General features: G+C 39.4%; 1 protein-coding gene across 1 annotated transcript; it reads right to left on the minus strand.

Moving 5' to 3' along the window:
* Positions 1–6,133: 6,133 nt before the first annotated feature.
* Positions 6,134–7,483, minus strand: LOC110876065 (dnaJ homolog subfamily B member 6-like). Its single transcript, XM_022124243.1, has 2 exons — positions 7,432–7,483; positions 6,134–6,645 (listed from the first exon to the last, which is right to left on the minus strand). The coding sequence occupies exons 1-2, from the start codon at positions 7,481–7,483 to the stop codon at positions 6,134–6,136; spliced, it is 564 nt and encodes a 187-aa protein (XP_021979935.1).
* Between the last annotated feature and the right edge of the window lie 7,241 nt (positions 7,484–14,724).

The raw sequence follows: 14,724 nt of genomic DNA on the forward strand, positions 1-14,724 counted from the left end.
ACTCTTCTGTCATTGTTCTCTTGTAGCAGCCTTTCTCTCAAACACTCAAAAACTGATGTCACTCAGCTCTCTAATGAATCTCACAATTGTGCTCTGATACCACTTGAAGTGTCAAGTGCATATAAGGAACACAATAATCAACTGAATTCGATACTCGCATAAAACAACTAGGAAGGCTTTAAATAGCCAAACCATTACAAGTTACAGAAACAAACTAAGCTAGAAAACAGGAAAACCAACGAAAAATAGGAAGACTCAACAACTCTTGTGACCCAGCAGCCCACTACTCCATAACGTTAACTTCCTAAAGACTCGGGCTTATTGACACAGAAACAAAAACATAAAATAATAACCATACTTAATTCAACGTAGATCCAATAGCGTATAGGTCAATAAGCGCGTATACGAGGTGACCTTTTCACACTTTTCAGACTGAACTCCCTGATTGTCAGTAATTATACCTTAAATTCATCAAAAGTCGTACATGTACGCCGCTCATAGTGTAATGAGAGGCGTATATGTTTTAATGCTTCAACTACCACAATCTTATACGCCTTTCATAGGGCAATGAGAGGCGTATAGATTCACTTTTTCTGACACATTTAATGCTTTCACACTATATATACGCCCCTTACAGGGGGAATGTGCACATAAAAAGTGGGGATGTATCAGTACTCTCACCTTATGAAAGTGAAGTTTTTCAAATTTATGAAGAGGTCATTATTTATAAAATTCTTTAAAATAAAATCCTCGACAAAGTCCGCACTTGAAGTGGTCCGCACATGATTAGCATTGTCCGCATTTAACTTGAAATCCGCATATATAACCCTTACAATGGTCCGCATTTAGGAAATTGATAGAATCCGAACTTGTTAGATATATTAAGGTCCGCACTTCTGGTCTTGGAGGGGTCCGAACTTGTGATCCTTTAGATGTCCGAACCTATTGACGGAAAAGTGTCCGACTTTATGACTTTCGGGTTGTCTGAACTTATGAGTTTTATAAGTTTTTTTGAAAGGTAATTATGAGTTTATAAGTGATCCGAACTTAATTAGTGTTGAGAGGTCCGAACTTAGTTAATGTATAATAAGATCCGAATTTAATATGTGGAATGGGATGACTTTTTTTTAATGCATGGCTGACAATACTTAGGCCATCCGTAGTCATAAAGCCCCTTGTGGGGCGTTATGCGACATGTGTCATGCCACGTCACACGGGGGCTTTATGGGGCGTTATATCACTAGAGCCCGTAGTCATAAATCTCCTACCCATGATTACCTAATTATTAATTTTCAATTTTATTAATTAATTATAAAAAACCTTGCTTTTTTGTGACTGGTCAAAATTTTGAAAAGAACCTCCATAACGCCGCGAAATGTATGGCGCTTCCCCCCCCCCTTTTTTGCCCATAACGCCGTCATTCGCGGTGTATGGGACGCACAAATACTGGCGCATGTATATCCATTTGGCGGCTGACACATGGTGTGTTCTCAAAAGAAAAGTAAACAATAAATTCTGAAGGTTGTGGATGGCATGTTCTGAAAATATACAAAATTTGTTATATGCATATGATGTTTAATTTAATTTATATGTTCAGAACTCAACATATATTACTAATTCTTTTGAGAATATCACTTAATGGGCCTATCGTCTGAAGTTCTTAGAATAATCATATTAGTTTCGTATTAATTAATGAACATGTCATTTATGTATTGGCTAAGAGTTCATATAAAAACGGTTAGTTTGGATCGGATATATTATATACTCACATGGTCTGATTATTTATGAGCACTTAATATGACCTATTAAATGGAACGATGACTTCTGATTTGTTATATGTAAATGTATTCGAATTAACATGTCACCAACTAAAGGAATCCAACTGTGTGATACTGTATGTTAAACTTGTTATTTGGACACTAGGGTATTGCAAAATCCTACTTGTATACTCACTTATATGATATTATACCTTAGGTCGCGAGTAACGGACTTAACAATTAACTAACGCTAGAAGTACGTTATTATACCGAGTAAACTAAGGTGAGTTCACTACTTTTTCACAAGCATGCGTCCCGAGGGGACAAACAAACAACCTACTATTCCTGGGAGGAATACTTTTCAAACTACTAATCCTGGGAGGAATACTTTCTATGTTTTGGTTTAATTTCGATGTTAGTTAATAACTCGAACTCTATTACGAAAGTCCCTACTTACATACCGAGCTAGTTGCCTGTGAGGCAACGGGGTATTAGTTGATAGCGCTATTAGGCCTGACAAACCTCACACCGTACCTGGGAGGACGGGCGTGAACTAATGACTTTAAACACTTTGATCAATGATAATAGACACTGATGAGGGCACAAAAAACGAACAGTCAATCGGTACAAAGTTTATTATTCGTAACATGTCTTTAAACTAAACATCTACATGATTTTCGGTAAACAAAACTGTGAACTCGCCAGCTTTATGCTGATACACTTTTTCTGCATGCTTGCAGGTCGTTAGATGTCTACATGGACTGGAACTTGCAATCGGAGGAGCTAGAGATGTCATGGGTCGTGTTGCGCATTGAAATGCTTAATGTTATGTGATGCTTTACAAACGATTATTTTTCGAGTATTTAGAACAATTACAAATTTGGTTCCGCTAAATGTATACCGTGTTTAAGTTGAAATACACTTTTCATATTGAATGAAATTTTGAATTTAATAGTTTACTGTTAGTTCAATGTGATTAGTGGCTAGATCTTGGTACATCACACGCCTCGCGGTGGATTCCGCATGTGGTATTTTAGGGGTGTGACAGTTTTCTCCAATTTCGAAATATCTTGTCTTGGGACCTTTTGGGGGGATTCTTGGAAAAAAAATTGAGCTATTCCATGACAATATATTGAAGATTAACAACCGAAAACACATGATTTGAATATGAAATCATCCACCATGCTTGGCTAGTCTTGTATAATCATCCTTGGGTGTAAAGATTGTGAGTCTTCTAGGGTTTCTTTATACATTTTGGTTTGAAGATGAAATCATCCACCATGCTTAGCTAGTCTTCCATAATCATCCTTGTAAAGAGTGAATTTCAAGGATTGTCCTTTATCTTTATACCCATTTTCAGACGCTGTCCTTTATGTTTAAAATTGACGAGTTTTGTCCTTTATGTTTTCATATCATACACGTTTTGTCCTTTAGGCCTAATCCAGTTAGTTTTTTCAGTTAAATTTGGTCATGTGCTTTGCACATGAGGGCATTTTTGTCAATTCAAAGGTTGCAGGAGCTTTGAGCTGTAAATCTGCCGTTCAACTTACCTTTGAATTGACAAAAATACCCTCATGTGCAAAGCATATGACCAAATTTAACTAAAAAAACTAACTGGGTTAGGCCTAAAGGACAAAACGTGTATGATATGAAAACATAAAGGACAAAACTAGTCAATTTTAAACATAAAGGACAGCGCCTGAAAATGGGTACAAAGATACAGGGCAATACTTTATACATTTTGGTTTGATAAAAACATTATGTAATCTTTTGATTGAATTTGTATAACTCTTTTGTTAGTATTGCTTTGAACTCGAAATTGTTAGGTTTTCTTACAACATTGACATTGATGGATGATTGCTACTATAAAGTAGTGACTTATCTAAGGTTTGGGTATTATTCTTGATTGATAAAACATACTATTGTCTTTGATTCATATTGTGATGGTTATCTTGCATTGGTTGCATATGATAGATGATTGTTGATGTCTAAGATTACGTTTTCAAATTGATCAACTGATCATTGGTGTTTATAACATAGTCAAACCATTTGTATGAGTCTATGAGATTGATCTAGACACTTGTTAATCCGAAACCCGGGTGTGATTCTTTCTTATAAACTGTGGTACAAAACCATTTTAATTACCGTTAGATAATCTATAATCATATTGTGAATAGTTAATTTGTTTCTAATCAACAAAATCCCTTCTAAGGCGACTCTCTACAAGCCGGAGATCCTTATTCTTAACATTGTTTGCTACAATTGTGGTATCATGGAAGAGACGGTGGATTACCTCTTGGCTAATTGCCTCGATGCCAGATCCATTTGGTGATCTATCCTAGTTTGGCTTAAACACCATTTCCTTAGAGTTTAAGTTTGTTACAAATATTTTGCAATACATTGTTCTTCCAGGCTCAAATATTTGGAAAAAGATGGTAGATACGATTTGCTTCTCTACTTTGTGGCACATTTAGAAAGTTAGAAATGAGTTGGAGTTCAAGAAGAATGGCATGCTAGCTGCAGAAACCGTGGAGTTTATTAAAGAAGAGACTTTTCTTTGGATAACGGGCGGGTCCAAAAAATCAGAATTTAGATTGAGTGAGGTGGTGCGATTTCAATATTAGAGATATTATTAATTAGTTTTGGTTTGTTTTTGTAATGTATGTTTTTCGTTTATTGTTGTTGTTTGTTGTGGGCCTCTAGCTACTAGTTGGTCCCCCTTCTTTTCTTTATTCTCAATAAGAATGTGTAATGGTTACACATGGCTAAAAGTAGGTGTCATATCATTGTTACGCAGTCATGAGCTCTCGCTCATTTTTTTCACCTTTATTTTGTAATGGTTTCATAAGTTTTCAATACCCATTGTTCAATAAAATATTATTAAAATGAATTAAATAAGCTACTACTTAAATGAACTAAGTAAGCTGTCTATAAAGCTTACAACTTTCACCAACTAAAAGTACTTCCAACTGATAGGCTATCCCCATTTTTTTGGTGCGACACTCTAGTACTTAAAGTGCTTTATTTACGTTCAATTCTTTAACTAAGATTCTGAAAGAAATAAAAAAAAGTTTATTCAGGCACGTACATCTTGATTCACATAAATCATGGAGAAGAGGGAAAGTCGACTAGAGCGATGTTTAACGGTGGGTCATAACTGTTGGCGACAATTTCCGACTCATCACAAGTCGGTGATGTGAATGGGTGACAAAGGAGTTCAAGTCACAAGTCGGTGAACTTGAGGGATCAATGTTGACAAGTTGGTCATAATTGGTTAAGTTTCGTAATTACATTATAATTATATTTGGTAATGTCTTGGTTACCAAGTTAGGGTAAGCCTATATAAACCAAGGTAGGGTTAGACATTATTAAGAGACAAGACTAAAAATAAACCGAGTTATGGTTTGAGAGCCTGTAATCAGTTTTGAGTTATTTTCTAATTAATAAGATTGAGAGTAACTCAATCTATATTCTCTTCTTCATCTTTTCTATTGGGTTTGATTGTCGATTGGGACTTGAATTGGTATCAGAGCCAAGTTCAATCGTCGAGATATTAAACGGGTACTCGGAATCTTAATTGGCGGCTAAGGGATGTAACGGGTCGGCTATCAGGGTTGTCAAGATCGGCGGTACTGGTTCGTCAGAGCAGTGGCGTTGTACTGTTACGGTAGCCGACAACGAGTAGGTTGTTCGTAAGGAAGCGGGACCAGACACGTTCTGCTCGGATCAGGATTGCACAACAGTGTTCGGTTGTTGCCAGGTTTCAAGTTGGAAATCGTTTGAGAACCTAAAAATTGCGAGGAGGCCTTATTCGGAAAGGGATTCATTTATTTGGGCGGCGATTTAATTAAAGCAAAGGGTGTCTTGCTTCTTCGCTGCAATTAAGTAAAAGTAATTTGTTTGTTTTTGAGTAAAAGAACGAAACTCAAAAGTATACAAAAGGTTTTTTTTTAGTAAATTACAAGTTTTGTCCTTTATGTTTGTCCCAAGTTTCAGGCGCTGTCCTTTACCTTTATAATTGATGAGTTTTGTCCTTAATGTTTCAAAATCCTGCACGTTATGACCTTTAGGGCAAATCCAGTTAATTTTTTTTGTTAAAACTGGTCATGTGCCTTGCACATGAAGGTATTTTTGTAATTTCACCATTATAGGAACAAAACTCTGCCTTCTCTCTCTCTAAATTCCCACTTTCTCTCTCTTATCTCCCCCCCTCTCTCTCTCTCTCACCGCCACCTCACACCACCACCACCATCTCGCATAACCAGCAACAAACACCATTAAACCCACCACCCCCACTGGAACCCTAACCCCAAGAACCTGCAAACCACCCAAAATCATGATTCAAAAACCCCCAAAAAACAAATCTGACATCACCACTAAACCACAATAAACAATAACAGAAAAGTTGGAAAAACATACTCGAAAAAATCAAGGACCGTCTTGGAGATCTTCATCTTCTTCTTAGCACCCTTATAAAGATCAAGCAAGCTACAACCCAACACATTCTCCACAGCCGGAGCCTTCTTCACCGACGAACTCTCCCCATTCCTAAATCCAGCATCAGATCCTCCAAAGAACTCAGTATATATGTCCTCGGCATTTCTAGGGTTAAACCGGAAATTAGGGTTAGGGTTAGGGTTCTGGTGATTGTTGAAGCGGCGGCCGGCCTTGAGAGCCTCTTCGCCGTAGAGATCGTAGATCTGACGCTTCTGAGGGTCGCTGAGGACGTCGTAAGCTTCGGAGATCTGTTTGAATTTGGACTCTGCGTCGGATTTGTTGGTGTTGGGGTTTTTGTCGTGGTGCCAGATCATGGCGAGACGACGGTAGGCTTTCTTGAGGTCGTCGTCGGTGGCATTGCGGTTGACTTTCAATGTATACCATGTGTGATCTGTGAGAAGAGAGAGTGAGAGAAGAACGGGATAGAGGAGAGAGAACCGCTGGAAGAGAGAGAGAGAGAGGATACTAAATATTTCTTTTGTTTTTTACGGTCTCTAAATATTAAATATTTTGCACAATAGTCCCTATAATGGTGAAAAGACAAATGCACCCTCACATGCCTTGCACGTGACCAGTTTTAACAAAAAAAAATTAACTGGGTTTGCCCTAAAGGACATAACGTGCAGGATTTTGAAACACTAAGGACAAAACTCATCAATTTTAAAGGTAAAGGACAGCGCCAGAAATTTGGGACAAACATAAAGGACAAAACTTGTAATTTACTCTTTTTTTTAGCTACGATCAAAAAACAAAAACAAAAAACAAAAGAACAGAAAAAAAAGGTCAAACAATTTATTGTGGTTCCTTTTGAAACAACGTTTAGAAAAAATAAACAAGTTGGTTTATTTATTTCTTTCCGTTCAACAAGTTGGTTTAACTTTTAAACGTCGATTGTAAATTTGGGTTGGACAAGCGGGTTCAATTCAGGTATTTTTTATTCAGTTAAACGAGTTGGGTTTTTGACCGAGGTTTGCGAGAGGGATTCGTGATTAGTCTTTCGTGTAGACAGTTCGGTTCTGAAAAGTTGTTCAGAAATCAATGACGGGCAGGAACAGACCACCACCGGTTGTGGTTAAGGATCAAAGTACCACAACTTTACAATGTCCAATATTAACAGAAACTAATTACAACATCTGGTTCATTCGTATCAAAGCGATATTCAAGGTTTATGGAATACAAAAAGCTTTAGAACCAGTTGAAGAAGAGGTAGAAGCCAAAAAGGATGACATGGCGGTTGCACTTCTACTTCAAGCAATACCCGAAGAGCTCGTGTTTCAAGTAGCTCAGTTTCAGACTGCAAAGGAAATTTGGGAAGCGTTGAAGACACGGTATGTTGGGGTTGAACGGGTTCAAGAGGCAAAGCTTGAGCAACTGGAAAATCAGACAGTTGATTCTTTCGTGGGCAGAATAAGTCAGTTGGTTACTAAGGCAGCCAGTTTAGGAACCACCTATGAAAACAAAAAGCTTATCAGAAAATTGTTAGGTTCCATTCCAGGGAAGTATGTTCCAATTGTAGCTTCAATGAAGAATTCGCAGATTTGAAGGCCATGACGTTTCAGGAAGCGGTCAGCAGACTTAAGACATTTGAAGACAGGATTAAGGGTATCGAGTCTTTAGCAGAAAATCAAGGTAATCTAATGTTTGCCAATGGTGAGTCATCCTCGAAATCCAAATCCTATGAAAATACGCGAGGGCGTGGGCGAGGCGGTTCAAGTTACCGAGGTAGACGTCAAGACCGGGATGATGAGGACCAAGATGGAAGTCAAAGCCGAGATGGTCAAGATCGTGGGTCAAAACAAACGGGTCAAATAAGAACCAATGATCGTCAAATGGGAAGGAAAGATAGATCACAGATTCAGTGTTACCGTTGTGATAAATTTGGTCACTTCGCGTCAGGATGTCTAGATCGTATGAAGAAACAAGAGGAAGCTAACTTATCTAAATCCGATGACTTTGATCCATCATTGTTCATGATGAGATGTGATCAAGAGACGGTTTTTTTAAATGAAGAATGGGTGAATCCAAAGCGTTTTGAGACTGAGCTAATGGAGAAAGACACTTGGTATCTCGACAACGGAGCATCGAATCACATGACGGGTAATTGAGCTTATTTCTTTTAAATTAATGAGAGTGTCACGGGAAAGGTGAAGTTCGGAGATGGATCTTGTATTGATATACGGGGAAAGGGATCGATATTACTTGAAGGGAAAACAAGGGAGAAGCGTCTGTTAACCGATGTTTACTGATGCGTGTCAGTGTATATATGTTTTTAATATATAATTAAGCCCCTTTTTACACTTTTAGCCAAGTTTTAAATTTATAAAACACGATATTCACTAACACTAAACACACATATGGGCAAGTGCACCCATCGTGGAGGTCGTCCAAGGACACAAGAGCTTTTAATACCGGTTTATCCTCAACGTCTAATCAAATCAAAAAAGGTTAGAAAAATGTTTTAAACTAAGAAAAATAAAAACTAACTAAATGCTGAAAATAAAAATAAAATAAAAACAGATAGACAAGATGAATCACTTGGATCCGACACGTGTATTAGTATAACCTTTGATTATTTTCGCACTTTTGCACTTGTTTAAGAGATTATCTTAGTTATTGTAGTATGCCCCTCTTTTGAAGGTGACGTTACCCTCAACCCAGTAGTTTGAGTCAGCAAGGATACAATCCTAAAGGGTCGGATTATTGGAAGATAATGAATTAAGTTATTAATGCAAATTATGGTAGGCCCCGCTTTTGGCGGTGACGTTACCCTCGGCTAAGTAGTCTGAGTCAGCAGGGATACAGTCCTAAATAGCCGGGTTATAGTATTAATAGTAGTTAACTTATGAGGGGGTCAAAGAGTTTGGATCCCCGCCATCCAATACCTATGGGCATTGAAGGAGATCCTACTAAATTTGACCCAGGTCCCAAGCAGGACCTCTAAACGCTGAACAAGGGCAAGACCCTTACCAAACCGTTCCCTTAACCCCCGACCAGGTAGCCAACATACCTCCATATAGACCGTGGAGATATGAATGGTGAAAATCTTTTATTTTATATAGACAGTAAAATAATGCCAAGACACCACGGACACACGATAAGGAAAGATCACCTTCAACATAAGTAACTAGTTATTAAAGTCATTAATACAAAACCAAATAAAAAGTGCAAAAGATTAAAAATAAAAAGTATTATACTAAACACTTGTCTTCACCAAGTGATGTAAGAGACTTAGGCAAACATGGCCTTGATTGTCAAGAACTCTTACGATCAATCTTGGATCCCGAGACGACTCACACACTCTACGATGGACAATGGATGATGGTGGTGGATGATGGTGTTATGGTGGTGGTGGGTGGTGGATGAGGTGTGAGAGAGGTGGTGTGCCAAGGGATGAGGGAGAATGAAGCCAAGCTCCTCTATTTATAGGCTGAACAGAAGGCTGGACACGGCCCCGTGTCCGCTGGACACGGCCCCGTGCCCGCCTGACACTCTCTCTCCTCATTAATTGTAATTGCGAATTACAATTAATGCGCCTGCTGTACTTTCACCACGCCCCCGTGCTCGCTGGACACGGCCCCGTGGTGGGCAATGGAAGCTTCTACTGGTTTGTCTTTTCTGCTGCTTCCTGGGCACGCCCCCGTGTTCGCTGGACACGGGGCGTGTTCAGACTCTGTTTCTTCTCCTTTGCCTTGGGAGGTGCCGTTGAGGGTCCGGGCAGTCCACTTTTGTTCCTTTTCTTGTATTTTATGGTAGAATTAGTTGTCTTTTTGCTTCTTTTGTGATTTTGAGCTCATTTCATCCTGAAAATACAAAAGGAAGACAAAAACACTCTTTTTCCAACATTAGTACTTAAAAAGGGTTAGTTTTATGCCTTAATTGATGTGATTTATATGTTGCATTTTACACACATCAAATACCCCCACACTTGAACTTTTGCTTGTCCTCAAGCAAAACTCTTTAAATGTGGCTTACACTCCCAAATGGAATAGGTAGAAGAGAAGTTTTTTTTAGCTTGTCCTAGAGTGTCGGGAATCCAAGGTTTTTATAGGTTTTATTTTTATTTATTTACAATCCTATTCGTTATGATTTATTTTGAACTTTTCATAAGATGAATTACTTATTTGGGCATAGCATGCCTTATTAAAATTCCATTTATATACAAGTTCACATACCTCACGGGAGATCACTCAACACTCGGCCGAAGGTGTATATTTTAGTGAATCACTCGAGAGCGGCACGGAACTTACGTCTTCCATAGGCTTGCCAAGCAATCAATCCTCCTCCTTTTTAACTTTTTACCTTTGTAAATATCAAGAGGACTTTTTGGGTGAAGGCTTGGGTTTAAAGGTGGTTGGTTGGTTAGTGGTTAGTAAAAAGGGCGAAAATCGTAACAAGCGTCGGTTTTCGTGAAGTACCTTGTTTTTAGTGACTTTTTATTTTGAAGTATTTCTCCAAACAAGCTTTTATAGCTTTTGTTTGTTTTTGACTTCATCATTTTTTTTTTCAATCGTCACATAAAAAGGTGAGTTTACGAAAAAACGAACTTGTTACTAAAAAAATAAATAAAAAGGTTTTTGGTGGGTAAAAAGGGTTTTGGGGTAATGAAATGAAAGGTTTAGGCTCAAAGGGGCTATCTAGGGGGATTTTGGGTATGTAAAAAAAATGAAAAATAATGGTTTTGAAAGAAAAAAATGGTTAGTCCTAATGCCTCCATCATTTACTTACTTGGGTTTAAGTTGGTAAGGACCGGGAATGTATCGTCGTGGCAAGTTCTAGATTTGTAAGGACCGAGCGGCTATTCACACAAGAAACGAAAAATGAGCATTTAATCTAAATATGTGTATTTTTGTGCTCAATAAAGGCTCAAAACTCACTTTTGTGGGAATGGGTTTTTAATGTGACCAAGCATATATAATCGAATTTTAAACTAGACTTGTTATGCCGTTTCATAATTTTCTTATGTTGGTTCCTTCTTTATCACGACGCTATCGGTTGTAAACTTGTAAAAATATAACCTTTTTAGAACTTGTTATTCCCAACTTAAACTAAGACAAGTAAAAAAAAATGAAAAAGTTTTTTTTTTTTTTAAAAAAATTTGGGGTGTTTAGCGGTTCCAATAGAGTTTTGTGTAAGGCTTGTTTAGGATTTCGCAAAATTTCAAGTTTTTAGCATCCCCCCCACACTTAAATTACACATTGTCCTCAATGTGTCCAAAAATAAAGTTTTTGGTTGATTAGAATGTATAAAAGTGTGTTAGAAAGCAAAGATTTATGTTACTGGCAGTCTGGACACGGCCCCGTGCCCATTGGACACGACCTCGTGGTGAACTGCCAGTAACGATAACTTACAGAAGCTGAACACGGGGGCGTGTCGGCTGGACACGACCTCGTGTCTGGCAAAAAATTGCAGGTCAGTAGCCAAACAGCAGATCTGGGAGATGAACACGGGGGCGTGTCGGCTGGACACGTCCCCGTGTGGACAGTCTGTTAGCCTGAAAAATAGGTTTTGTCTCCCGGTTTCTCCATCCTGGGGCTGCAAGTGCTAATGTTTAGCACTCTAACCCTCGTATTGCACCTGTTTAAACACTAAATACCAACCAAACAAGCACAAACCATCCTAAATTACCATCGTCAAGCATCATCCAAACACAAAGTAAAAATAAAACAAAGATAAAAAGTAGTTAAAGAAAGTAAATTGTTCGACAAATGGCATGCAGGCCATGAATTGTTTGATAGATAGAAGGGCACTTAAACCTGTGGGCTCATCACCAACCAGCCCCTTGTTCCTCCAAGCCTCCTACTCCATGTCTTCATCACTACCATCACCTCCACCCCCTTCCCTCGCCATGTACTCCCGGATGCTACCGATATCATCTTGTATATCGTTGATGTTGCGTTCGATAGCTCCAACCCGGTGGTGTGTGTTGTTGGCGAGGTTGTAGGTGTTCCTTGAGCACATGAGGTTTTCCTGCAAAAGATCATGTAAACTTTGAAAGTTAGGAAAACCACCTCCTTGAGAGGAGGATTGGCCCGCATCGCCTTGGGGTGGATACTGAAAATGGGGATGTGGTGCATGAAGAACTAGAGCCTCTTGCGGGTTCCATGCATAGCCTTGCGTTCTCTGAAAGCTCACCGTCCCGTCCTCCGCTTCATAAAGCAAGTTCATGGATCGGCAAATGTGATAATCGACCCGTCCCGACCATGGACTCCTTTCGAAGGACCTTGGGATATTCGTGAAGTGCTTGAAGAGACGGTACACCCATCCTCCGAAGAAGATCGGTGTAGGAGCATGAGCAAGGCGGTTTAGGTGCATGTTTCGCAGTAGGAGGTACGGAACATCTAGAGGCTTCTGATTGTGGATGCAGTGAAGGACAACCAAATCTTTCAACCCAACAACGCCACTACTGTTGTGGCATTGGTTCAGCGAGTACGATAGGAGCCTGTGGATGTATCGGTATAGTGGGTCCCTCAGTTTGGTACTTTTGGTGCTGCTCGGGTTGTAGATTCCTTCACCTATTTGAGCCCATGCGGCTTGGCGTTCGGTTGCATCCAAGTCTCGTAAACCCCCTGTATTCTCTTCATTCCCCGCTTCCTCTTCACTATATAGCCCAATGATGGCTCCAAACTGTGCCATGGAGGTTCTAAACGTGGTCCCTCCACATCGAAATTCGACCGCGTCATGATCAAATGGTTCGCGCCTCGAGTTGAAAATGAAGGTGCTATAGAACTCCATCGTGCATTGATGTACCGACCGTAGTCGGGTGGTCAATGCGACATGCAGTGGACCCCTCACAATGTTGTTGAAGCGGTCAAGTTGGTTCACCATGGTTAGCAAATCAGTACACGCCCGCCTTGGGTACTCTTCCGGTCTTGTTTGTAGTACCTCGTACCGTGCCCTAGCGTCCAGTTCATTTGCGCTAAACCTTGTGAATTTCGACATCTGAAAAGAATACATAAAAAGTTAGTACGAAACCAGGAAAATCAAAGTTAAACTGCAAACAGTGGGCTGGACACGGCCCCGTGTTCAGCGGACACGGCCCCGTGTCCAGGCGTCTGTAACCCAAAAATTCCATTTTTCGTCCCGGTTTCGAAAACCTGAAAATTTTTAGCCCAATAGTAGCGGTTTCCCCCGAAAATGAAACCCTAAGTGTCATTTTTCTCAAAACAAACCGTTTACCCTTTCAATTTCGTGTTTTTCGGTTCAAGAACAAGGGTTTGGGGTTTCATTTGGAAATCGGACAAATCTATCAACAGTACATGCTTATTTACTTTCTACTACTCTAATCTAAACTACTACTAACAAATTTCATCAAAAATTTTGAGTTCGATCCGGATGAACATGAAGAACCCTAGATTTTTCCCCAAATTTTTGATGTTTTAACTACATGCAAGTAACTAATCTAACTACTAATGAAGATAGAATCATACCTTGACGTTGTTAGATTCGGTGGTGACGTAGAAAAACTGCAGAAAATCGCCTCAAACCAGAGAGTTTTCGGCTAAACGGGGCGTGTGGAATGGTGTAACTGATAGGAAAAGAGGGTTTTATCCCGACAGTCGCCTCGACACGGCCCCGTGTCCAGCGGACACGGCCCCGTGTCCAGCGGACACGGCCCCGTGCCGGGCACAGTTTTTGAAAATTTTTTTTTTATGTGCTCGTGTGCATGCCCCTTATTTCCGAAAAATGGTTAGACGATTTACCGGTTTTTAAACGTACACTTACCTGTAACATGTCGGGTATGAGTTTATTCGTTAACCGTCTGAAGTGAGATCTCCTCTTCCTCATCCTCAATGGATCCTCGGTAGAGTTTCAGCCGTTGGCCATTGACTTTAAATGGTGTCCCATTTCGAGTTTTAATTTCTACTGCACCGTGTGGAAAAACATGGGTGACGGAAAAAGGTCCTGACCACCTAGATTTTAACTTACCAGGAAATAATCGAAGTCGTGAATTAAACAATAGAACTTGGTCTCCCACCCGAAATTCATTAGATTTAATATATTTATCATGCAAATTTTTCATTCTTTCTTTATAAATTTCGGAGTTAGAATACGCACAATTCCTAAGCTCGTCTAATTCGTTTATTTGACAAAATCGATTTTTACCGGCATTTTCCAAATCTAAGTTTACGTTTTTTATTGCCCAGTAGGCTTTGTGAGCTATTTCTACTGGCAAGTGACAACTTTTTCCATAGACGAGTTTATATGGGGTTGTGCCTATAGTGGTTTTATAAGCAGTTCGAAAAGCCCATAAAGCGTCGTCTAATTTATCGGCCCATTCTTTTTTATTTATTCCTACGGTTTTTTCAAGTATTCGCTTTAAACCTCGATTAGTCACTTCGGCTTGCCTATTTGTTTGAGGATGATATGCTGTTGAGACCCGGTGATAGACCCCATACCTTGTTAATATTTTTTCGAGTTGATGATTGCAAAAATTGGTACCTCTATCACTTATCAAAGCCTTTGGTGTCCC

This window comes from Helianthus annuus, chromosome 5 (assembly GCF_002127325.2).
Source record: "Helianthus annuus cultivar XRQ/B chromosome 5, HanXRQr2.0-SUNRISE, whole genome shotgun sequence".
NCBI classification, from domain to species: Eukaryota; Viridiplantae; Streptophyta; class Magnoliopsida; order Asterales; family Asteraceae; genus Helianthus; species Helianthus annuus.